General features: G+C 35.4%; 2 protein-coding genes across 2 annotated transcripts; both read left to right on the top strand.

The window, feature by feature from the left end:
* Positions 1 to 20,146: 20,146 nt before the first annotated feature.
* Positions 20,147 to 21,280, top strand: LOC131053226 (uncharacterized). Its single transcript, XM_057987844.2, has one exon. The coding sequence runs from the start codon at positions 20,147 to 20,149 to the stop codon at positions 21,278 to 21,280; it is 1,134 nt and encodes a 377-aa protein (XP_057843827.2).
* A 131-nt stretch (positions 21,281 to 21,411) lies between these two features.
* On the top strand, positions 21,412 to 22,344 carry LOC131053215 (uncharacterized). Its single transcript, XM_057987834.2, has one exon. It carries the CDS (start codon positions 21,412 to 21,414, stop codon positions 22,342 to 22,344), a length of 933 nt encoding a protein of 310 aa, XP_057843817.2.
* Positions 22,345 to 25,135: the final 2,791 nt, after the last annotated feature.

Below are 25,135 nucleotides of genomic sequence, written 5' to 3'. Positions count from 1 at the left end.
ATAAGAATTTTGCATGAGAAAAGAAGGGAGAAGATCCTAACCAAATGTTACAAAATTACCTTTATAGATCAGACATAACTCAGATGGTTGCAATTGAGAAAACCCTAACCCCACCAGGGCTAGGTTACAAAAATATCATAGGAGAGGGAGAGATCAAATCCGAGATCTGATGGCATTCTACAACTAGCTCTAGGAGCGTCCTCTACCTCTGGAAGAGCAAACATCTCCGCAAATTAGGGAAAACCCTGCATCTGGATGTGTCTTTGTGTACTAAATGGCATCTGTAGGCACAAAAAAGTCTTCAAACTATGTTGAAGAGGCATGGGTGGCATCTAGAAATAGTTACAGGTGTTGCATCTAAAGTTATGGCATTGAAATCTAGTGGTTGCACTGAAATTGGGTCCAAAATTGGATGACGACTGAGCAAAATGAGGACCTCAACCATTGGGTCAACAACCACCCTTGACAGAGAGCATTCAAACTCCAATAGCTACTAAGAAAATTAAAATTCATTCATTGATCAAGAGATCTCGTGCGAAGATGGGTGTGCGAGATCTTGCCGTGTAAGCGTGCTCAAAAGCCCAATCGAAGATCAAAACATCATCGTTGGATCAGGGTTTATTAAGATCCAACGGTCGTGGGTGGCTGATGTGGAACCTCAGGCCCATTTTTCCTTGGTTGTGTTGATTGTTGACTACACTATATTCTTACCCTACAACATCTCTACGGGTCCCTTTTAACTTCACGGGATAAGGATTTTGCTTTGATTTTGTTTTGCTTTTGTTATCCCGCAGGACCACTTGTGTCTTTGTTTCCTCTCGCATGATAAGAGTTTCTTTGATCTACTCTTGTTTCCTTATCCCACGGGACCTTTGATGCCTTTTATCAACCTCGTGGGATAATACTTAAGGTATTTTCTTGCTTTATTCTTATCCCGCGGGCTATTTGTGTCCTCGAATTTGCTCCGCGAGATAAGCAAAATGCTTTGTAGCTTTTGTTTGCTCGTTATCCCGTGCCATCGCTTTTATCTTTGTTTTCCTTTGTGGGATAAGGGTTTCTCTATTTTTGCTTTGTTCGCTTAGCCCGCAAAACCTTATCCCCCGAGACCCCTTTCTCCATGTTATTCCAACCCCATGGGATAAGGAAAAAGTCTGACTTTCATTATCTCGCGACATCACATTGTGCTCTCCTCGACCTCGCAGGATAAGAGAAAACACATTCTCTTTTCTCAAACCTCTTATCCTGCGAGATGTCACCTTTGTCTTTGAACCTTCATGAGATAAGGGTGAATACTCGTTGCCACCTTTGTATTTCTTATCCCGCAGGACATCCCTGTGTCCATGTTGTTCTCAGTAACTGGGGCCCGTCACATCGGTCAATAACATGCCATGCCTCGGTAGTCAATAAAACAACTCAATCAATAACACAACCTGGTTATTGACATGAACTATTGATATAACATATGAGGCACGGGGGTCAATAACAATTGTGTTATTGACACATCATATAACCCTCGTGTTATATGACTACAAAGCTATGAAGAGGCAACTAACTCTACTGAGATTGATAACACGAAGCATTATTGGTCTTGGATAACACTTCATGTTAGCCACATTGAAATCCTAGATCTGAGCTCTGCTAAGATTAGCACAAAAATTTCCAACTGTAACTGCATATACAAGGCTCTAAAGTGGTCTCTAGGAGTAGTTAATGATGAAATTATAGCACTTTCATGCCCTAGATGGATAACTATGAAGAATGTGTCACCATTTTTATGCTCAATTTTACCCCAACTACTTTCATCTTTGGGAAATATACAAAGGCAGGACAGAGCCAAAGTGTTGCTCCTACACTTGGAGGCCAAATTACTAGTGTCCATAAACCTGGGTGTTGACTTGCTACAATATACAGAGACTAACATTAGATGATACTTTCTCTTGTGGCATAAAAATATTAGGGGTATTAATGCTTTTTTTGTGTTGTAAAAAAGACCATACGAAGATAAATCGCCCTATTATTTTAAATAGACTTCATAAACCTAAGGCTAATGAGAAAGAGATGCCTTTGGATAAGGTTACCACCTCTGGTGTTAACCCTAATCAAGGAGTTGTCATCGACACCCCCAAATTGAGTATGTTGAGCAATCTTAACTCTCTGCGAGAGGCCATTCACCAAGCCCTATCCAAGGAAGTTAATCTCCTTAAGCCTATCCCCAATTCTAACTCTCACATTCCTCCACCCAACAAGGTGGATGAATTCCTATTTGGAAAAGTATTCAATATTGACCCCCCCTACTCTTCTATATTTGAATATGTTTTCCAAGGCACCACTTTCAAAGTACCTTTGGAAGGTAGACTTGACCCTAACCTCACTCCTAGGTCAAGAAGACCTAGGAAGAAGAATGCTCAGCAGATTATGGAAGAGAAGATTAGAGAAGGCATTTCCAATAGAAATATTGACATTGGTAAGGAGATGGTTCTTGATGATTGTAACCCTAATTCTGATCTTGTTGTGAGAGAGAACCCTAATTTCGATCTCAAGCCCAAACAGAGTGATATTACAAAACCAAGCATAGAGACAATTCCCTTGCAAAAAGCATGGTTCTTAAAATTGAGAACATGGCTCAAAATATCAAGATCTTGCAAAAACCTAGCAATTTGACAAACTTAGTAGAGTGGGGAATGGAAATTTCCAATAGCTTCATGGCTCTATCAAGCCCTGAAATTAATGTTAATTATAGGGTGTTGGAGAGTAGTAGGAATATGGAAGAAAATATTTTGCAAATCAACTCTAAGGTTGAGCAAACCATGCCTCTGCAAGCTCCTACTATTTTAAACCCTGAAGATAAGGAATTAACTCTCCCTTGAACCCTACAACTATACGCGAGTAGAAGATGGCAACAAATTCACTCTCCATTGCAGTTGCAGAGGCTCACAATGAAGGGATTGATAATAGTAATGCCTCCCCTAACCCTAATATCTTAAATGAGAATGAGGCTTTTGAGCTATCTACCCCGAGCAAGGAAATTGACCATAGGATGGATCCTATGGGAGCCATTTGGAGTAGACCTAGTGTGAAGATGATTGAAAAGGAGCAAGGTCCAAAATCTAAATCCACCCCCAATGAAGAGGATAGGCTTATCTCAACTAGTGGGGGTAGATTTGTAGTGACAACACACAACAGAACGACTAAAGCCAAGTTGTCCCCATTCCCTATCCATAAAATAAAGGATATAGAAGAATGCTTTCCTAAATGCTTTGAAAGATTTAGGAAATTAATGGACACAACTGAATATGTTTCTCATGAATTTCAACTGTACATCTTGGAATGTTAGGGAATTGGAATTACCTGATAGAAAGTATGTGGTTAAAAGATTTCTAAACTAGACAAAGGATAAATGTGTTGTCCTCCTCCAAGTAGTTAAAGCTACTCAATTTACCCTATATGTTAACTTGAAATGCATATGAAGATATTCCTCTCAATTTTTCACTAAGCGTGAGTGATGGAAAGGTGATTCCACCATTTTGCTATCTAACAAATGGAATAAATATGTTATTGATATTGTATCTTCACCTTGCAATAGAGTTATATGGGTCATCATAGAGGGATAATTTTTAATTTGTGCTTTGTTCCCTATATGCACCAAATAAACGCAAAAAAATAGGATAGAACTTTGGAAGTGATTATACAATCATCCTAACATCCCATGGATGATTGAAGGGGACTTCAACATGATAGAGCATTAGGATAATAAATATGGAGGTACTAAGTTTGAATGGAAATAGAATGAGAAATACTTTTGGGACTAAATGAAAGATAAATTGAAGCTATTTTAATCCCTTGGAAGGCAATAAAGAGATACACAAAGCCATCTGGTTTACCTCGTGTAACTTTCAACAAGGAAGAAATAGGATGTAATGCAAATTGGATAGATTTTATGTCAACAAAGATTACTTCAATTTTAATAAGGATAAGGATGGCAATGTTGTAAAGGTGGTTCCATATAATCCATCAGATTAACATCCTACCCAGGCTACTATTGTTAAAAACAATGCAATTTCCAGAGCCCCTAACATGAGCAACTCTTTCATACTCAATCTTAACCCGCTGAAAGATGATAATTGCAATTGTGTAATTTTTTATGATCGGATAGATTAACAAATGGGGCTTGCTAAAAAACTTAGCCATTAAAAAATAGGAGCAAAATGTTAATAGCTAGAGAATTCTCTTTTAGACTATAGGGAAAAAGAAGGATATGTACAATATAAAGGTTGAGAATAGTATAAATGATGATTTATTGATCACTAAATTTGTGTTACAAAATGATCCATCAAATGATATGCTAAGTGAGAAGGTGGTATTGGTTAAAAAAGTTTTAAGAAGGATTCAAAATAAGAAGATACAAGGGCTTAAAGTGAGGTCTAAAATGAATTGGATGAAGAGGGGAGAGAGAGAGAGAGAGAGAGAGAGAGAGAGAGAGAGAGAGAGAGAGAGAGAGAGAGAGAGAGAGAGAGAGAGAGAGAGAGAGAGAGAGAGAGAGAGAGAGAGAGAGAGAGAGAGAGAGAGAGAGAGAGAGAGAGAGAGAGAGAGAGAGAGAGAGAGAGACAAAGTTATTCTTTAGGCTTCTAAAATATAAAGAATTCAAGGAGAAGATTGATAAGTTATGGAATGATGACATGGTTGTTCAAGATCGAGAAGAAATAAAACACCTAATCTTCCAATTCTATAAAAAATTATTTCTACTGAAGGTAATAACTACACATGTCAAGAAGTGAGAGAATTCTATAGATCTATGACCCCTAAGAAACCTAATAAGGAGGATATCATCACCCTAAACAAGGACATCACCCTAGAAGAAATCTAAAGAGAAATTAAGGTGCTAAGCTATGATAAGTCTCCTGGTCCGAATAGGCTGCTTGTTGAGTTCTATGAGAAGAATTTGGATTGGATTAGTGAGGATCTATTGATGGTCTACAAGGAATCAATAAATAAAGGTACCCTAGGAAGCAACATAAATAGGGGCTTTATCAAACTGCTCCACAAAGATGTAGACATGACTTATTAAGAATTGGAGGTTGATTACACTCCTTAATGTCTCCTATAAAATCCTTGCCAAAGTGATAGCCTTTAGATTGGTTCAAATCTTCCCTAAGTTTGTCAACGATACTCAAATTAGTTTTATTAAAGGGAGATATATATTAGAGAACTTGATAACTAGCTAGGAAGCCATGAATTGGGTTGAAATGACCAATCAGAACGTTGTCGTGTTTCTACTAGACTTTGAAAAGGCATATGACAGGGTGGGATGGTCATTCCTATTTACTATCTTAAAATATTTTGGTTTCCCTAACAAATTTTGCAACGTGGTTGGGACCCTCATTAAGGATGCTAAAGCTTAGATATATATAAATGGATCTTTATCATATTCCTTTATTTTGGAGAGATCTATTAGGACGGGTTGCTCGTTGGCCCCTACCCTATTTTTAATTGCATCTGATGCAATATTCTACCTCCTAAAAGAGAACTCACTCTCACCTATTGTGAAAGGAATAACATTCAATTTGTTGATGACATAACATTATTTTTGGAACTCAATGAAGGGAACATGGATTCTCTTATGATGAAACTCAATATCTTTTGTGAAGCCTCAGGTACAAAGTTATCCAATGCTAAATATATCGTTAGGATGGCAAGAAGAGCCCCCTCCTTGGTTCAAGAAGTATGATTTCCAATGGGGAGGCCCAAGTAAGAAAGTAAATACATAGGCATCCCCTTTGCCTTTAACCTTTGTCTAAAGGATATGTGGCGTTGGATTAAAGGAAAGATAGATCATAAGTTTGCAAAATGGAACAAGTAGTTCCTCTCATTGGCTCGGATGATGTAGGTTTGTTAGAAAATTCTCTCTTCTTATAATATCTAATATTATTTAGTATGGTTATCAAATCAATGACATGTAGAAGAAAACCAAAATCTTTTTGTGGTCTTATGGGAAAGGTAATGGCAAGCAAAATTCGGTCAAATGGAAGTGGTGTCAACTAGATAAGAAATGGGGGTGGTGGTTAAGACTTAAGGATCTCAAAATCTAGGGTATAACACTTGCTGTAAAATTAATCCTTGAGTAATTAGATAGAGAGGAGCCTTAGAAAGTCCTCAATATGGAAAACATTAGTCTTTTTGTCCCTAAGCATGCCAAGTCTTGGAAAATGCTCTCGTTCAATGATCTCCTTGCAGGTAGCTTCCTAGTGGCTCCTATTAGATGCATGGTATTCAAGTCAATATGGAAAGCTTGGGAGTTAGTCAGAAGTCTCATCTCTCATGATGATATCATCTTGGAAAATAAGAAGATCAATGATAAGGGATCTATTTGGTGAAAATTGTTCAATAAAGAGAAGTCTTTTGCCCTCTTGCAAGGATGTTTTGCCAAAAAGTGGAACCTAAAAGGTATACAATGTTTTAATGACATTCTTATTGAGGGGCAACTTAAGCCTTGGGCTGCTTTGAGGCAAGGGATGACATCCCCCAATCCAATTGGAGGGAATACTTTGTGCTCAGAGAATCTTGTGTTTCCCTTGGCCTCCCTAAGACCTACTTTACCAAGCTGGAGAGTATTGATAAATGTAAATGGACCGAGGGACTATTCTTACCAATTTTAATGTTAAAATGATTTATAAATCTCTTTGTAATAATTATTATTTGAATTCCTATCTTAATATTGTTTGGCAAGTTAACTTGAATGGTAAAAACTGACAAAATATTTTTAGTAGAACCTAGAACAAATGTTTGGAGCCTAAGAAGGCTTGTTTTAAGTGGTTATTAATTCTACAAAAGCTACCATACAAAGTGCATGATAAGGATCCTGCTACTTGTAATATTTGCAGGTAGCTTGAAAACTATAAAACATATTTTCTTTGATTGTTTCATTGTAAAAGAAATATGGTTTCATTTCTATGGCGAATGTAAAGGATGGAAAGTGAATGATGCTTACCATGACATTTTGTTTGGAAAAATAGATGGATTGAATAAGGGGTATAATTTATTTTGGCTAATACTTTCTATTGAGATGCCATGACATATTTGGATTTTAAGGAATGAGGAGAAATTTCAAGATATGAAGAGGGAGCTTACTAAGTTTAGCAAGAGACTCATATCCTTTCATGTTGCAATATAGGTTACTATAACATTGGACATTTCAAGGTTCAAGTTCACAAAGTTTGTAGAAGATGGCTTGATTTGGGTCAACACCTCAAAAGTAATTTATTGGTATACAACAAGGAAGAGAACAAACCCTTTATACAAGACCTGAAAGAGTTTGTCAAAGAATATAATGAGGAAAATATCAAGAAGGAGAAAGGCAAGGAGATACATAATGAAGGATCTGGAAAGAAGGGCAAAGCAAGTAAAGATAGGTTCCACTTTAAACCAGGACATATCTCAATTGTGGAAGTGGTCAATTCAAATGAAGACATTTCAAACATTGACCCTCCTCTTGGATGGAATGATTTGGATTAGTACAATGAAAGCATAAATTTATGAGTCCCACATAGTTGCTTAGTATTACCATAGGGTATATGAAGATAATCAATGTTATGTTTAGTGCAACTGTATACCTTTTGTAACTTTGTATGTATAGTCATGATGCTACCAATTGTCATACTTGTTAATATGGTACAAGTTTTCAAGTATTTTTTTTGTGGCGATACAATTGACAGCCCTAAGTTATTAGCAGACATGATGATATAGTTTTTGTACATGGTTTTATGAAATATCTTTAATATAAAAAATAAATAGTCAAATCTTGAATAGCCCCTATTCAACACCCTTACATTCCATGAGAGCACAATCATCTTTGGGGATGAAGAAATGAGAGTCAATGGTTTTTACTAACACTAACTCTACCAATGTCTCCCTAATCAGTATTACTTTTTTCTGATCCTTCTTGTGACCCAACTTAGGGGTCCTCTTTAGAGATCCCTTTTTAAGGGGTTTTTCTCTATAAGCCTAAAACATGCAAGATCTCACTGGCTCTTCTAGAGTCTAACATTGCCTTTTCCACTTGGGGAACCAGGATAGCTATTGTTGAAGTATTATCCATTTATTTTCCCTCACTTGGCATGGTCTTACCAAAATCCAAAAGAGGTTGGTTAGAGATCATCTACACAACCTGTAGTCCCTCATGTTACAAGATATGACTATCATCTTTCTTAAGATCTAATTGCACTACATCCAAGGAGCCAACACTATAAGTCAACACTATAGGAATACCTTCCTCTAGAGACAAATCTTCTAAGGCATCAAAATGATTAAAAGTTTCATCTTTTTATCTATCCTTGAGGGCTCTCTTCTAGCCTCTCACCTTATTATGTGACTTCACATGAATAAAGCTTTCCTTATCAGCCATCCTCTCAGCTAGAGGGGCCTTCCTTTTGTCAGTCCTAGGAGTAGAATTAAGAGGGACATTAACTAAAGTAGAAGTATGATTCAAACCTCGGGCACTTCCTTTGTAAATGCCCATACTCATGAAAAATGCAACACCAAAAAGGAAGGGCTTTATAATCAAGCTATTGAATCTAGGAGGAGGTTCCTAGACAAATTTCCAACAAATCTAGCAAAATATTATTTTAATCAATCTAAACATAAATCCGAGCATAGAAAGTTACCTTTTTATCTAATGCTTGCTATGATGGGGCCATTGACTTTCCTAACATAAGGCCAATTAAATGCATGATATAATTCCTCCAAAACTCTAGTGGAAGCCTCAAGAGATGAACCAAGATAAGAACATTCAAAGGAAGTTCTTCCATAGAGTTGAAACCTACATGGCACGGTTTAATGAACATACCTACTTGATAGTGAAAATAGGGCCCACCCTCAAAGGCCTTGTTCCTATTGCCATATTCAAGAATATAACCAAAAAGTAATTATTGGCTGCTAACATAATCTCAACATCTCCTTATGTATTCTAGGTCCATCGCACCCACGAATCCAAAAACATCAAAAGGGCCCAAAATCAATAAATTTGCATATTAAAGCATGGTTGCATAAATAACCAACATCCTCGCTAATAGAGTTTGGTTGGATCACTAAGACCAACCAATATACACTTTTCTTCAAACACTCATTTGTTTTCTTGGTACAAGAGACACCATGCAAAGAGGATCCCTCACTGGTTACGAAATTTTTAAGATTTTCCATAGCCCGAACATGTAAATTTGAAGACAAGTCTGCCTTTACTATATTCTCACAAATTATTATTTTGAGGAGCTACCAATCTCCCATTAAAATGCCCTAAAATGCAATGGTACCAAGAGATCAAAGCCCAAACCCACCACTAAAGATAACACATCCTCACGAGAGAAAGGGACAAATACAAAACCCCCAAAGTGCCTTAAAAAACTTGCCAAAATTGCCACCAAAACACTCAAAACCACCACCAAAAGGCTCCAAACTACAACCAAAAATTTCCACAAAACACCCAAAGAAACCATTGAGTAAGCCAATACCCTTTCACAACGCCAACACCCCCTTGTTGTAGAGCCAAAAATCCAAAATAAGCAGAAACAAAGATAAATTGGGTAGGGCTAAGAGGCCTTAGCCTACAACTTTTTTCCTTGCAACAAAACGTATCATCTTGTCATAATATTCAAATGCTTCTAGTTTTTATTATAGAAAGTTTTTATAATTTTATTTTAAAAAATATAATTAACAAGTGCCCCGTAGCGAGTACTTGTCGATTTAATATTGTAATAGAATTAATAAATGTAACTACTATTATCTTATTAAATAAGAATGATCATTTGAATTAGTTGATTATTAGTCTATTTGGTAAGATTGTAGCTATATGATTTAGAAATAGAAATATTCAATGTGATTTGAATTATAATTGTAACTTCGAACTATATACATTGTAGATTAAAAATTAAATGTATTGTAATTTGATTTTAAAAAATGAGATTGTATTAGAAATAGTAAGGTATATTGTAATGTTGTCTAATTATATTCCACTTATATGTGATGCAGTATTACATGATCGAATAACCATAACAAAACTAAAATAAATAATTTTAATATTATAATTAACGAAAAATATTTTTATTTTTTATATTATATTATTATTATATATATATTTTTATCGGTAATAGTTTTTGTATTATATTAATGCAAAATTTTAAGCATACAGAAATGCAGTCTCCCATAGTCCATATACATACTGTAGGCAGCAAAACCCCATACTACCCACAACCATACAGTATGTTCTAAAAAAACATACAACCTATTCAAGTCCAAAAAAGACCAGTTCAATGTTGCTCCCGCCAAACCCAAATATTACAGAAATAGTTTAGTTTTAATAGTTAACTATTATCAGAAAATTTGTAAAAGCATATAAAAATAATAGCCATATGGCCACTCACTCGCTCTCACCCTGGCTCTCCTTCTCCCCTCCCTCCTTGGTGGCTGGAGCTTTACCTCTTGCTGCTTCATATTTCATCTTTGGGATGCAATCCAAACATCCGAAATCGGGGTCACCTTCCAAGCTCGCCAGCAACTGAACAACCCGTCCTTCCTCAAACCTGTCTCTCAGGTCTCTACCGACTTCCATTTGTGCTACCACCTATAATGCCTTTAGGACTTCGTCTGCCCTAATTAGTTTCACACATAGCTTCATAGCTTCCCATCCAATACGAGCACGTTCACGACATTGTTCTTTTATATATCATCTTCCGGCCAATGGACAAAAGGCAACAACTCCTCTTGGTCATCTCCCTCCTTGATATGAATGCCTACTCAAGGCACAACCCACTCCAGAAGTGAGTCAAGATTGAGCAAGTACTCCCCATCAATCAGTTTGGTCAATGTGAGTCTAATCTTCTCCACCTCCGGCTCAAACTCGCATGCCCATACCAGAATCAAGGAGTACATCTCCATATTCATTTGGTATCAATGATGGACATACACCACCTCTTCTGCAAGTATGAGGCGAGACACACTCCACAACTTCTCTGCCTTGTAACGGAAAATCCCCTACATCCTCTTCTCTGTCACCTTGCCCAAGAATGGTACCAACTTCTTATTTGTGCACAGGGTGAAGTTTGCTTTCATAGTCACCTGCAAATTAAAACTGCGCCAGCTTCTGCAATGACAATGTCATAAAAGCCACAAAGTAGTGCAATCAATAAAAAACACACACAAACACTAGCTCACAAACCAAAGGGAAATAAATTCCTTCATTGTTGTTTAGGATGAGTAATGAATACAGAAGTGATAGCATAAATGCCATGAGATTGCACGGAAGATTTGTTGTCATCCTCCACCCGCACCAAAACGTGCGACCTGCCAAAGATAACTACCACATTCAAGGAGCAAGCTCCAACTTGCATGGTGTACTTGCCAAAAAACTTCCCTCGCTTATGTATTGCAGGCTACAAATTCCTACAAGACTACATTTGAGACCACCTCCACAGTCTTCCATCTCCTTTCCACCACTTGGTCGTATAATTGTCCATATCACATCCAATATTAGATAGCAAATCCACCACTGCATTTGCTCCTCAGCTGACATGGGAGACAAAAAATTCCACAAACGATTTGAGCTTCTCTCGGATGATAGATACCCAACGGTTTATTTTCCAGCATGGAGTGTTGCCTTTAGTAATTGCGTTAATAACTACTTGAGAATCTCCTTCCAAATGCAGTCGTTGGACTTTCATATTTAAAGCCAACTCAATTGCCAGAAGTGTTGCCTTGACCTCTGCTTCATTATTCGTACCATCCTGCAAATGTTGTGCTCCTTCAAAGAGGATAGACCCGTTATCATCCCTCGCCACCACCCCAACACCTGAGATTCCCGGATTTCCTCTTGAAGCACCATCAAAATTGACCTTTATCCACTCTTTACTAGGTGGTTCCCATTTAACATCCCCTATATCAGAAAAAGGATCAACCCTTGAGGACCCATTCATGGGTTGACAGTACACAAGAGACCAATTTACTTGAATATCTCTATCTTCATTTGTGAAAGGGTGTTTTTCCAAATTATGATTCCTAGCTGCCACAGAGACAGCTTTAGCTATTGCTCTTTCTACCCTTGCACACAAGCTCTCCACTGATTCCTCTTTTTCTTGAAACAATATCATATTTCTCTCCTTCCAAATCTCCCATACAACAAGGGAGGGGGCTACTAGCCAGAGGCTAGAGAAAACTGACTTATGACAAGGTAGTCTCCAGCTTATAAAAATGTCAAAAATTGACTTGGGTAGCAGGACAACCCAACCCATCTTACCAAGAAGGAAGCTCCAAACCTTTTGTGCCTCCTTGCATTGGAGTAGCAAATGATCCAAAGTTTCTTCTGCCTTCTTGCACATTATGCACCTATTGGGACCCAAGAAGCCCAATCTACACAATCTTTCTCCTGTTAGGATTCACTTTTTCAAAACCAGCCAAGAGAAGGCTCCTACTTTCGGGAGGATAAGAGAGCTCCACATTAATTTAGTTGGACAGTCCGCCCTTCCTTCTAGATTTTCTAAAATACCATAACCAATCTTGACTGAGTATTGCCCTAATTTGGAACCACACCATTTGAGAGTATCTTCCTTGTTAGATAAAGGTGGCGTGTACTCCTGCAAGATGGTCTTCAACATATCTTTATGGTTTGATGTCAAAGGAAGTTTATCCACCTTCTTCCACTCCTAGCGGTCTACCTCATTTGTCCTGCATTTCGTAAGGAAATCCCCTACCTTCAATCCCCACTGTGCTTACGTGACCTGTTTGATTTCCGCAAAACCTTGTCTCTCATAGAGGGCTAGTCTCCCCTCCCAAGAGTCCATCCATAAATTGTCCATTGTCCCTTTACCTAATTCCTACGTGATATGCTCAGTAATAACATGTCTGCAGGACCAAAGGAAGTTCCAGATACCAGAGCCTTTGGGTAGGACACTGATGGTAAAAATTTGTTCCCTGCTCATCTGATCTAAGTATTTATGTTTTAAAATTTGTACCTACTTGTGATTTGGATGAAAGTAAATTTTCCATAACAATTTTGCCCCCATTGCCTCATTAAGCAAAGTCCAATTCCGCAAACCTACACCCCCTGCCTGTTTGGACTAGCAAACTTTATCCCACGCAACCAAGGGGATTTTATCACGTGTTTCTTTGTCATTCCATAGAAATTTTTTCATTCCTCTGTTAATGCAGCTAATCACTTTCTTCGGTATCTTTAAAGTCATCGTGGAGTATATAGGAAGAGCAGAGAGAACCGATTTAAGGAGCATAATTCGTCCAGCCAAAGTGAGCCATTTACTTTTCCAACCTTTAAGACGATTGACACAAATGTCAATAAGACTATGCCATAAAACCATGCGATTTGGCCCACCAAATAAGGGAGTACCCAAGAATTTCCCAGGTAGTATGCCCATTTCGACTCCTAGGATGTTGGTAATTTCTTGTTGTCTACTACCCCCAGTGTTGAAAAATGGAACTTCTGATTTTGCCCAATTAACTTGTTGACCAGGTGCCCTGCAAAAGGTATTTATTGTCCTTCTAATTACTCTAGCCTCTTGAAGTGAAGACTATCCACATAAAAGGGTGTCATCCGTAAATTGTTGATGGGTTACCGGATCCATTCCTTCCGCAATTTTAATTCCTTTCCAAGATCCTTGATTCTTCTGAGAGAGAATTAATCTTCCCAAAAATTCAACCAAAATAATGAATAAAAAAGGTGAAAGCGGATCACCTTGGTTGATCCCACAGGAGCTCTGAAAGAAACCTTGTGGACTACTAGTAACTAGAACAGAGGTCCACACTCCCCTTATACATGCTCAAACCCAATTAATCCATCCTTTGGAGAAACCAAACCTGTTCAGAACTTGGAGAAGAAATTATCGGTCCACCATGTCATATGCTTTCCTGATATCCAACTTGATCATCATACGTTCTACCTTTGCTTATTGTACAATATGAATAGCTTCGTGTGCAATTATTATTCCTTCAACAATCAATCTACCTAGGACAAAACCACTATGTTCTTCTGAAATAATGTGATTTAGAATTGGCTTCAAAATATTTGAAATCACTTTCGCTACCACTTTATAAATGTTATTACACAATGAAATTGGTCTGAATTCGTTAAAAGAAGTAGGATGTTCCACCTTGGGGATAAGGGCTAGAAGAGTGCAGTTCAGTTCCTTTGCTACATGCACCTTTCTCTGCAACTCCTCCACCACAGGCCAAACATCTTTCCTTACTATATCCCAAAAGGTTTGATAGAAAAAAGTTGGGAAGACATCCGGCCTCGAGGCTTTGTCACCCACCATGCTAAAAACCGCCTTCTGAACCTCCTCAAACTGGATAGCTTTCATGAGTACCTGATTTTGTGCTTCTATTATCAGCTCCAGAATAACATTGAGTCCATTTAGTTGATACTCTAAACTGGTATTTCCCTCCTTAGACAATAATGCCGAAAAAAATTCAACTGCCTCTCTATTGATATCCCCCAAATTGTCCAACAAGACATTTTCACTATTATAAATGGAAATGACTTTTTTCCAAGACCTTCTCGCCTTGACCGAATTATGGAAGAATTTTGTATTTCTATCCCCTTCCTTAAGCCAACACTCCCTCGATTTTTGGTGCCAATAGATTTCTTCCCGTGGCAGGATTTCATTGTACTATTTTTTGAGGTCTCGTTCCTGTAAAAAGGTCTCTGAGGACATTCCATTTTGTATTATTGCCTCTTGTAATGTGGCCAGCCTCTCCTCTAAAGCTCGCTTATTAGCAAAAATGTTGCCAAATTTAGTGCAGTTCCACTCTTTAATTTTAGTCTTAACAAATTGCAATTTCTTGACAAAACCAAAAGCCATAGTACCAAAGACCTCAGGAGCCCCAAACCACCATTCCGCAATTAGGTCTCGCAAACTCCCTTCCCTCAACCACATATTTTCAAACTTAAAAGGGCACCTTATGGGGGGGACATCAAATGCTATGATGAGTTCCACCGGTAAATAATCTGAAGCAACCATCAGTTGGATATTTGAGACAAAAAGTAGAGGGGATTCCGCCCAGGAAGAAACGGTCAAGTTTTTCTGCTACATGATTTCCCAAAATCCTACGGTTTGACCAGGTGAATTGTCCTTCCTTGGATTTGACTTCTCTGAGACCATTACTTATCACAAAAATTTGAAAATTTACTTGGGATGAAGTAGGTCCTCTCTTGCCCCCCACTTTTTCATTTGATTCCATTATGGCATTAAAATCACCGCCAAAAATGATAACTCCTTCTTCCAGTTCTTGGATGAGGGAAGAGAGGGATTGCCAAAAGTTTCCTTGTTGATTTAGTTTAGTCTGCCTGTAAACATTAATAAAAAAGAAATCAGCATTCAAGGGTAAGGAATGTATCTTACACACCTACCACATACGGGAGCCGGCGATTACCTCTACCTTATGGTTGGTCGAGTTCCAAAGTATACCCAACCCTCCCGAGGCTCCCTCTAATTCTATGAAAACCCCTGCCCACTGCTTCCAAGATCTCATGAGAAAACTGACTTCCTCTTTATCAAGCTTAGTTTCCTATAAAAACACTACATCCAGCCTTAATTGATCCAAACCTCGTTTGATCAATCGACGTTTGTCAAGGGCATTACAACCCTTGACATTCCAAGTTATGATTTTCATTGTCCTTCAGGAAGGGTAACTCCATTCCCTACTATAATTTTGCTTTGTCCCTTATCACTCCCGACCATTGCAATTCTAGCTTGATTTGACTTTCTACCTCTGGATTTCTTTTCCCCTAGATGAACCTTGTTCCACATAGGCTTGGTTTGCTCTATTATCCTTGTCTCTGGGATGTCTTCCTCGTCCATCCATCCCCATTCATCATCATCTTCATCTCCCTCAGTCTCTCTACTTTCATTAGCTCCATCCTTTTCAGGGTCATTATCCTGAAATTCCTCAGTCTTCTTGGTAAGCTCCGAAGTTTGTCCCATTCCTACAGGAGGTGAAGCTCTGGATTTTGCTTCATCTAGGATCTCTACTGCTTTTTCCACTCTAACTATAGCTTCTTCTACCCAACCTGCACCCTCCAGATGTTTATTTATGAGAGAAACATCCATTACTATCTCATCCTCCGCTGAGGTCCTATTGTTAGTGGTCGTCAAAACCTCCCCTTGAAGGAAAGGTTGTTGCGGAGGTTGTGGTGTGTCATTTTTTGTTTCCTTCCCACCTATTTTATTTGCTTTGCTCACAAATTTTTTTACCTCTTCTTCAATCGTTGTCTCCACATTTTTCCCTTTTGGGCCAATCAGACATGTACCATCCGTATTCCATCTTTTTTGCAATATTTGCATCTTTCACTTGTTTCTTCGACCTCAATCTTTTGTAGCCACTGCCCTGCATTGGTAATGATCTCAATGTATACTAAAAGTGGATATTGGGGTTTCCAACCGATGCAGATTCGTGCATACATACTGAAATATTTTGACTCTATAGCCTCATTAGCTTTGATATAGAAAACTAGTTTATTACCTATTGCTTGGAAGGACTCCTCATTCCAATACTCTCTGGGGTGATTATATAATCATAACTAGTGGGCACCTCTTAAATTGGTGCCAGCAAGGGATTGAAGTTTATTACCTTCTCTATTCTCAGGATCATTGGTCACCTTCTGCATTTTTTTTAGGTCGCCACTCTTTTTCTTGAAAATGTTGCTAGATGGTTTTAGGTCCATATTCTTTATTTTGATGCCCAAAACTAGTAAAATTCTCACTTCTAAATAGGTTGGGCTCACTGGCTCTGACCTCCTCCCCTCACTACTTTTGGGGATTAAAAAAACATGTTCTTATCCTCCCAAACCTTGCTTGGTTTTTGCCATGGTCGTTTACCAGTTCACATCTGCTTGAAACCTTGTTGCATACTCTGAAATTTGTATCTTCGCTCCTTTAAATGCCCCCCCTGTGATCAAAAACCCTGCAAATTCCTGGGACGAATCCCTAACCTCCTACGTCGCTCCATCAATTGTTTTAAACTTTATGGTTGGAACCAAGGATGTAAGCACTACAGGCAAGAAGCCCCACTATTTATCCAAGGTTCTCCCCAAGGCAAAGCATACTCCATTGTTAACACGGTAGAGACAAACCCATGGGGTTTGAACCTAGGTTGTAGGCACTACAGGCAAGAAGCCCCACCATTTCACCAAAGGGTCATCCCCTATATTATTATTATATTAACAATATTACTTTCTTATCAAATTTTTATATTATTAAATTGCATGAGGATAACCCTAACCTAGCTAAAATAATATTATTAATTTATATATTTTAGGATTATTGTTAGGTTAGTGTTATGTTTAAAGTTATGTTAGGTTAGGCTTAAGTTAAATCTTTAGTCTATGGTTATGTTAAGATTCAATTAGAGATATGGATAAATTTAAGGCTAGATTAAAAGTAGTGTCATAAACATTAAGATTTTTATATTATTGTATTTTAATAGGATTATTGTTAGGTTAGTGTTATGTTTAAAGTTATGTTAGGTTAGGCTTAAGTTAAATCTTTAGTCTATGGTTATGTTAAGATTCAATTAGAGATATGGATAAATTTAAGGTTAGATTAAAAGTAGTGTCATAAACATTAAGATTTTTATATTATTGTATTTTAATTATTATATTATTTTTAATTAGAATATGCATTAAATCTATTTTAAAAGATAACCCTAACCTAACTAAAATAAATAATTTTAATATTATTATACTAACATACCCATATTTTAACATATCTATATTTTTACAAATATATATAAGATATTATTGAAACAAAATTTAACCATATTAAAAAAAATGATCATATAAAATAGTTAAAGTTGCCACATATTCAACAACATAACCTAATTCATTAAAATAAAATTGTTATTTAAGATACACAAGTTAAAGTTGTCACATATTCAACAACATAACCTAACTCCCATAAAAATATAAGAATTATGTATATATAAAAAATTAAAGTTAAATATTGTAGATCAAATGTTACAAATAGTGTATAAATAAAAATTATATTAATTATATAAAGTTCATAATAATTACATATTTTAAAAAATATAAATTTATGAGAAAATGGAGTAATAGTAAATTTAGGAGTTGAGATAAAAGTATTAAGAGTAGAGAAAAAAATAAAAAAATAAAAAAAAAACTTATAGTAAACAAAACAAAAAATTAAAATCTAAATGTCACATTTTGTATAGATAAATTAATCAATTGTTTGTTAGTTCATCACAAAATTTAAATTTACACAACATTTAATAAACATCATTAAGAGTCTTTCAAATTTAAAGTTGGGGTTAGGTTAGACTTAGGTTAAATATGTTAAGGTTCAATTAGAGATATGATTAATTTAAGATTAGGGTTAGAGTGTTATGGATAAATATTATTGTATTTTAATTATTATATTATAATTGTACTATAATATTATTGTATAAAATTTTATATTTATTATTATTATGTTGTTATTAGTACTTGTCGTTAGACAATACTATTGTAATGAGTTTTTTGTTTTTCCAGTTAACTAGTTATTAAAAAAATTAATTTGAACCAATCACAAACAAGTTTTCACTTTTAATTTTTTCAATCTTTTTATTTACCAAAGTCTAATTGTATAATTTTTAACATTAGAAATTACGAAAATTATTTTTTTTACACTTATTGGCTAAATACAATTTAGCTGTTATAAGCAGATTTTTAGGAAATCCAAAATAATTAGTTTTAGTGGCAACTATATAGCCGGAAATATATGTAACTCCAGTTAATAAATTAAATCATAATTAGCACTTGCACCAAAATGGGTGCAAGGTTAAGCCGATAGTAAGATATAGATACAAATTTTGAGATAAAGAAGTTGTTACATTGATTATTAAAAATATAAATAGAACTAATTGATTGATTTCAACTCTCTTTTTTCTCTAATTCAACCCTAAATAACCTTCATCCTAGCCCTAGTTCCAACTGTACCCAATTAAAACTTTAACCCTAATTAAAATTATAATGATAATTCTAACACTAATCCTAATTCTAACCCTAACTCTAAAGTTTATCATAACTCTAATTGTAAACCTAGCCCTAATTCTAAATGTAATCCAAATTTTAGTCTAGCCCTAATTCTAAATGTAATCCAAATTTTTGTCTTGTTTTTTTCACTCCTACGTTGTTTTTTAAATCAACTTTGTCCATGTTAACAAATAATTATTTATTCATTGAAAGTTCATTTAATTATAGAATAGATATATTTTACTTTACTTCGATTTAATTTTTTTACTTCACAATTTTTGAAAAATAATTTTAATTTATTTACATTGTTTACTCAAAAATTACTATTATTACGTCGAGAGGCGTAACCTACAGTGGCAGCACAGGGTGGAGTGGGATGGCGTGACCGTGTTAAAAAAAATTTGTTAACTTTTATAAATTGAAAGCCGACAAGTAATATTTAATAAATATTATATCTTTTTGAACCGACAACTAAATAATCATAACGTTTCAAACTAATATAAATACTGATGAATGTGTAGAATTAAAAACATATTATTGTGAATAAATACAAAAAAAAATTATCACCACCGAGTGCGAATAGTGCGAATACTTCAAATAAATTTACGAATAGTGCAAATAGTGCGAATAAATTTACCCAGAATATAGTGCAAGGTGGTGCAAATAAATACTCTAAAAAAAAGTAAGTCATTTTCACTTTATTTTACCTATAATGTAAAATGGGTATTATATATACAATGGATAATGATATCTTTTATTATCTTTTTAGTAAAAGTAAATATTTTTTAATTCTATATTATTTATAGTAGTTTATATATTAAGTTGATATTAAATTAATTTATATAATTAAATAATATGATTAAGTTAATATTTCTCATATATTTTGTATATAATTAAGTTGATATGAACCTAAATTATATAATTAAGTTAATATTTTTTTTAGTTTTTAAATATATTTTATTTATATTATATTCTTTTTTATTTTTATATTTAATTATATTATTTTTATTTATTTTTTATTTTAATTAAATTGATATTAACTTGATATGAACATATTTAAAATAGGTAGTATAAATTATTAATAAGGATATTTTTAAATATGTAATAATTTATAATTAAATTTGTAGGATGCCTCCTCGTCCAAGGACAAGTTTTGAAAATGAAGAGCAACGAAAAGAGCATCGAAGAGAATATGCTCGAAATTATATGAGACAACAACGTGAACAAATGGCTAATGCAGAAAGAGAGGAAGTAAGAATTCATTCAACTGAAGAGCAACAAAGAGAAAAAAAGAGAGAATATGCTCAAAATTATATGAGTCAACGACGTGAACAAATGATTGATCTACAAAGACAAGAAGAAAGGAATCATCGAAACCAAAATGATAGACAAAGAAGTGCTAAACGTAGGGCAGAAATGACAGTGACAGAGATTGAAGAGGAAATGAGACAACATGCAGATAAAATGATGAAACATCGTGCACAAACATCTCAAGATGATGGATATATATTAAGAAGAAGAATACAAAGAGCTATGCATTCTAATCAATTGAATGAGATGGAAAGACAACAAATACAAGTGCGTAATCGTGAAGCAGTTGAGGTTAGTTCCGAAGGGATGAATTCTTTGACAATTGATCGTGTGCTACAAACACCAAATGATAGAGTTCAAAATGTAATGAATGTTGATTTTCAAAATCATATGGAAAATAATAGTTCACAACAAGAATTAACAACTACTCTAAGAAGACAAAGACAATTGCAAAGAACACAAAATAGAAGAGATCAAGGAGTAGTTAATAATGATGGAAATATTGAGATTGATTTGAAGACTTTACAAATGATATTTCGACATGGACTCGATCAACTTTCTACACCAAGTATGTGCTACATTTGTCAAGAGAGTTATCCTGCAATGAAGGTTGTGCGGGTACTTGAGGGCCCTATTTGCAATCAATGTCGACAAGAGAAAAATGAACATCGATTTTCAGCATCAAACAATATGGATCCTGGTCCACAACCATTAGAACTTGCAAATTTAACACAAATAGAAGAAATGTTGATAGCACGTGTCAACCCAATTCTTCAAGTAACACATGCAACTAGGGGTCAATGCAAATATAAAGGACATACCATAAGTTTTCCGCAAGAAGTGAGAGAAATAGCTAAAATTTTACCACATCAGATAAAAGATTTGCCAATCATCATTGTTCGAAAAAAAGATCAACGTGGAACAAATTATAATTTTACAGTTAATAAATAGAGGGTATATAGAGCACTTAAATATAAAATAAAACATGATAAGTTCTATAGAGATGTTCAAATTGATGAAAATGCACTTAATGACCTTACATGTAATTCAGACTACATCAAGCTTTTCCTGAAAAATCAAACATGAGTTTTGGTGGAAGATCAATCATTTTGGTAGGAGATTTGGGACAACTACCTCCTGTTAGTGACAAACCACCTTATGATAGTAATGTGCGTGCAAAATTATTATGGCAAGAGTTTAAGATAGTTGTTACTTTGGATAAGGTGTTTAGACAAGATGGAGAAACTGAAGACCAACAAAGGTTTCACCAATTACTCACAAATATTAGAGATGCACATCCAACTATAGATTGGAAATTATTGATGACAAGAATAGATGCTTCATTACATCCAACAATTAAGGAGGAGTTTGATAATAATATTCATCTATTTGCAACAAATGACAATGTGCATAACCATAATAGAAAAAAGTTATATGCATTGAGAAGACCAATAGCCCGAAGCATTGCAAGTAAAGAAGGTAGTACTAATCCAGCAGGAGGTCAAAATGATGAGTTAGATGTTGAATTATTAATTTCTAAGGATGCAAGGGTCATGTTAACATCTAATTTATGGATAGAAGCGGGTCTTGTGAATGGAGCTTTAGGATACATCCGAAATATCATATACAAACCTGGATGCACCCCACCAAATCCACCAACATATGTTATGGTTGAATTTGACAATTATTTTGGACTTCCTTTTGAAGATGCATCTCCTAATTTGATTCCTATTTCACCAATACAAAGGGGCCGTACACGTCAATTGCCACTACGATTGGCTTGGGCACTAACAATCCATAAATCACAAGGATTGACTCTTTCAAAGGCAACAATTGACATAGGACCAAGAGAAAGGGCAGGATTAACATTTGTTGCTATATCACGTGTTAAGGCCTTGGATGGAATTAGAATCTCACCACCATTTTCATATGATCGTTATGAAAAAATGAAGACAGGAAAGCAACTTGCCAAAAGGAAAGCAGAGGAAGAAAGACTCAAATCTTTGGAAACATAATATTTTTATGTAATGTATACATTGTTGAATTGAACTCTTTTATTAAAATTGGGATTAAATTTGTGTTTTTAAAGATGAAATGTTGCATTCAATATGAATCCCTGTTGTACACTCCATTGAATATGATAGGCATCATGATTTGTAAAGGATAAATATGCTTTATTTAAAACAAAAGGTGATAAATTAATACTTTACATGTCGCGTTGCAGATGCTACTAGCCTGGATATCTTAATACATCTATCTAAAATACATTGAGAGATATCAGTCTCGAGGCGCCTAACTATTCTCAACAACAATTTCAAATAGGTGCCTCGAGACTAATATCTCTCGGCGTATTTTAGATAGATGTATTAAGATATCTAGGCTAGTTTATAGTTATTTTACTCACTTAAAAATTATTTTATTTTATTTTCTTAAAAAAAAAAATTATTTACTTAAACTAGCTCTTTAGCAAATGAAACATCTATAATAAAAGTTTTAAATAATTTTAAAAATTCAAAACTAAAATAAGATAAATATTTAATAAATAAAAAGGTTGTTTATATAGGAATAAAATATTTTTTAATTTTATCACATGGATCTAAAACATTTTATCATATATAATCTTTTATTTTAATTTATATATTATGCTTTCCTTAATCATTTCAGTCGACTTGCCTTTATCGTAGATTTACTTATTCTTTTATCTTAATTTTTTAATTTAATTTAACTTTATTGGTCTCACTCCGCACTTTTAACTCTAGTTAATAAATTAAATCATAATTATTATTAAAACTATACTAAAAACAAGGCAAGTACTAGCCACTATGTGGCACTTGTTTATTTACTTATTATTATAAATATTAGTACTATATTATTAATAACGTTATTTTATTATAAATTTTTTATATTATTAAATTGGATGAGAATAACTAAAGTAAAAAGGCTAAAAAAGGCTCTGTGGAGAAAAATGTGGAGGACACGGATTTGAGCCATAAACATAAGGATGTGGAGGTTGATCCTAAGTATATGGGAAAAGAAGGTAGTGATATGGAGACGGATGATACTGACAGGGCAGAGAGTTGGAAAGATGAGGAAGAGGGGAAGAGGAAGGAGGAGAATAGGAAGATTCTGATCAGAAAAGCTCGGTCAAGGAAACATCCAGAATGGACAGTGGTAATGAGAAGAATAGGAAGAGGATGAGGGTAATAAGGAGGAACCTACCCACAATGCGAGCCCTGGTGATCTCAACAACTAGCCCATGGAGGAGCCGAATAACCAAAAAAATCAGGAGGACAAGGAAATGGAAATAGAGCTGAACAAGGATAAGGAGGATACGAGCATGGAAAAGGATAGAGCTGGTGATGAGATGAATATCGGTATGCTTATCTTGGATAAGCTTAAGTACCAGTCTGATGCTCGTCTGGGTTTCGATAGATGGGTTTATAAAAGAATTAATAAAATGGAGAAAAAGGCTAAACATCAGGAAGAGCAAGGACAGAAAGGTGAAATCAACCTGGAGCAATGGAAAAAGGAAATGGACGAAAATATGGAGAAGCTAGAAGTTCAGATCAGCAAGCTGGAGGAAGGGAAGGCTACCATGAAGAACTTCCTGATATTGATTCTGGAGATCCTCAACTCTGCGACCAGGAACATGGAGGAAATAGCCAAATACCTTGATTGTCCCAACCCTACCAAGTCTATTGTGGACCTTGATGCTAAAGAGGTTGCTACTGAGGCTGGGAATGTGGATAGTGCTCCTGGAGGTGCGCTAAAAGGACCAAGGCAAGATTGAAAAAGGCTGCCTTGGCTTCTTCAAAGGAAATCCCAATTCTCAGGGAGAATATCAAAGAAATGCAAGGGATTAGTGAGAAATTGGCTAATGCCCTTAAAAACATAATGTAATTTGTCTTTTTTTTGTTTTTGTTGGTTGTTGCTGGTAGTGTTGGACTTTTGTGTTGGCTTTTGTCCAACACTTTGTTGGTTTTTTCGTTGTCTGTCCCGTTTAGTTTCTTAATGCTTTTATCTTTTATGGTTCCTTTGTAAAGGGTTTCAGAGTCCCTTCAAAACCTGATTTTCCCGTAATAAAAAAACTAAAGTAATACTGTTAATTTATATATTGCTTATATTATATATATGTTTATTTATTTATATAATATAAATTTTAAAAAATATTAGTGGACGCTCTCGAAGGTGCCAGAAAATCAGGTAGGATCCTCCGAGAGATCAACAACACCTTTATTTCCCTCATCCCAAAAAAAGCCTCTGTTGACACCTTGGATGAGTTTAGACCGATCGGCCTCTGCAATACACTCTACAAAATCTTCACAAAAGCACTAGCTAATAGACTCAAACCCCTCCTTCAAATTATCATCTCAGAAGAACAATTTGGTTTTGTCCCTGGCAAATCCATCTTGGATGGGGTTATTCTTGCTCACGAGGCAATCCAATTCTAGACCATCTATGTTCATCAAGCTAGATAACAAAAAGGCATACGATAAAGTGGACCGAAGGTTCCTATGCAAATGCATGGCAACATTTGGCTTCAACAAAAGTTGGATCAACTTGATCTTTGAATACATCTCAACTCCCCAATTCTCAATTTTGGTTAATGGTTTGCCATAGGGTTTTTTCGCTGGTTCTCAAGGTTTGAGACAAGGGGACCCTATATCCTCCTTCCTCTATATTATCATGGCCAAAGGTCTAGGCATGACCATTTAGAAATCTCAAGAGCTTAGTAACATAGAAGGGATTAAAATAACGAGCATTGTCAATCCAGTAACTCATCAACAATTTGCAGATGATACTCTT

The sequence above is a fragment of the Cryptomeria japonica genome, chromosome 8, assembly GCF_030272615.1.
Source record: "Cryptomeria japonica chromosome 8, Sugi_1.0, whole genome shotgun sequence".
NCBI lineage: Eukaryota > Viridiplantae > Streptophyta > Pinopsida > Cupressales > Cupressaceae > Cryptomeria > Cryptomeria japonica.
Note: the sequence above shows the minus strand (reverse complement) of the source record. Positions and strands in the feature narration are given on the sequence as shown.

Excerpts from the sequence above, each read along its gene's own strand:
- LOC131053226 (XM_057987844.2), top strand. The coding sequence starts at position 20,147 with ATGCCTCCTCGTCCAAGGACAAGTTTTGAAAATGAAGAGCAACGAAAA.
- LOC131053215 (XM_057987834.2), top strand. The coding sequence starts at position 21,412 with ATGAGTTTTGGTGGAAGATCAATCATTTTGGTAGGAGATTTGGGACAA.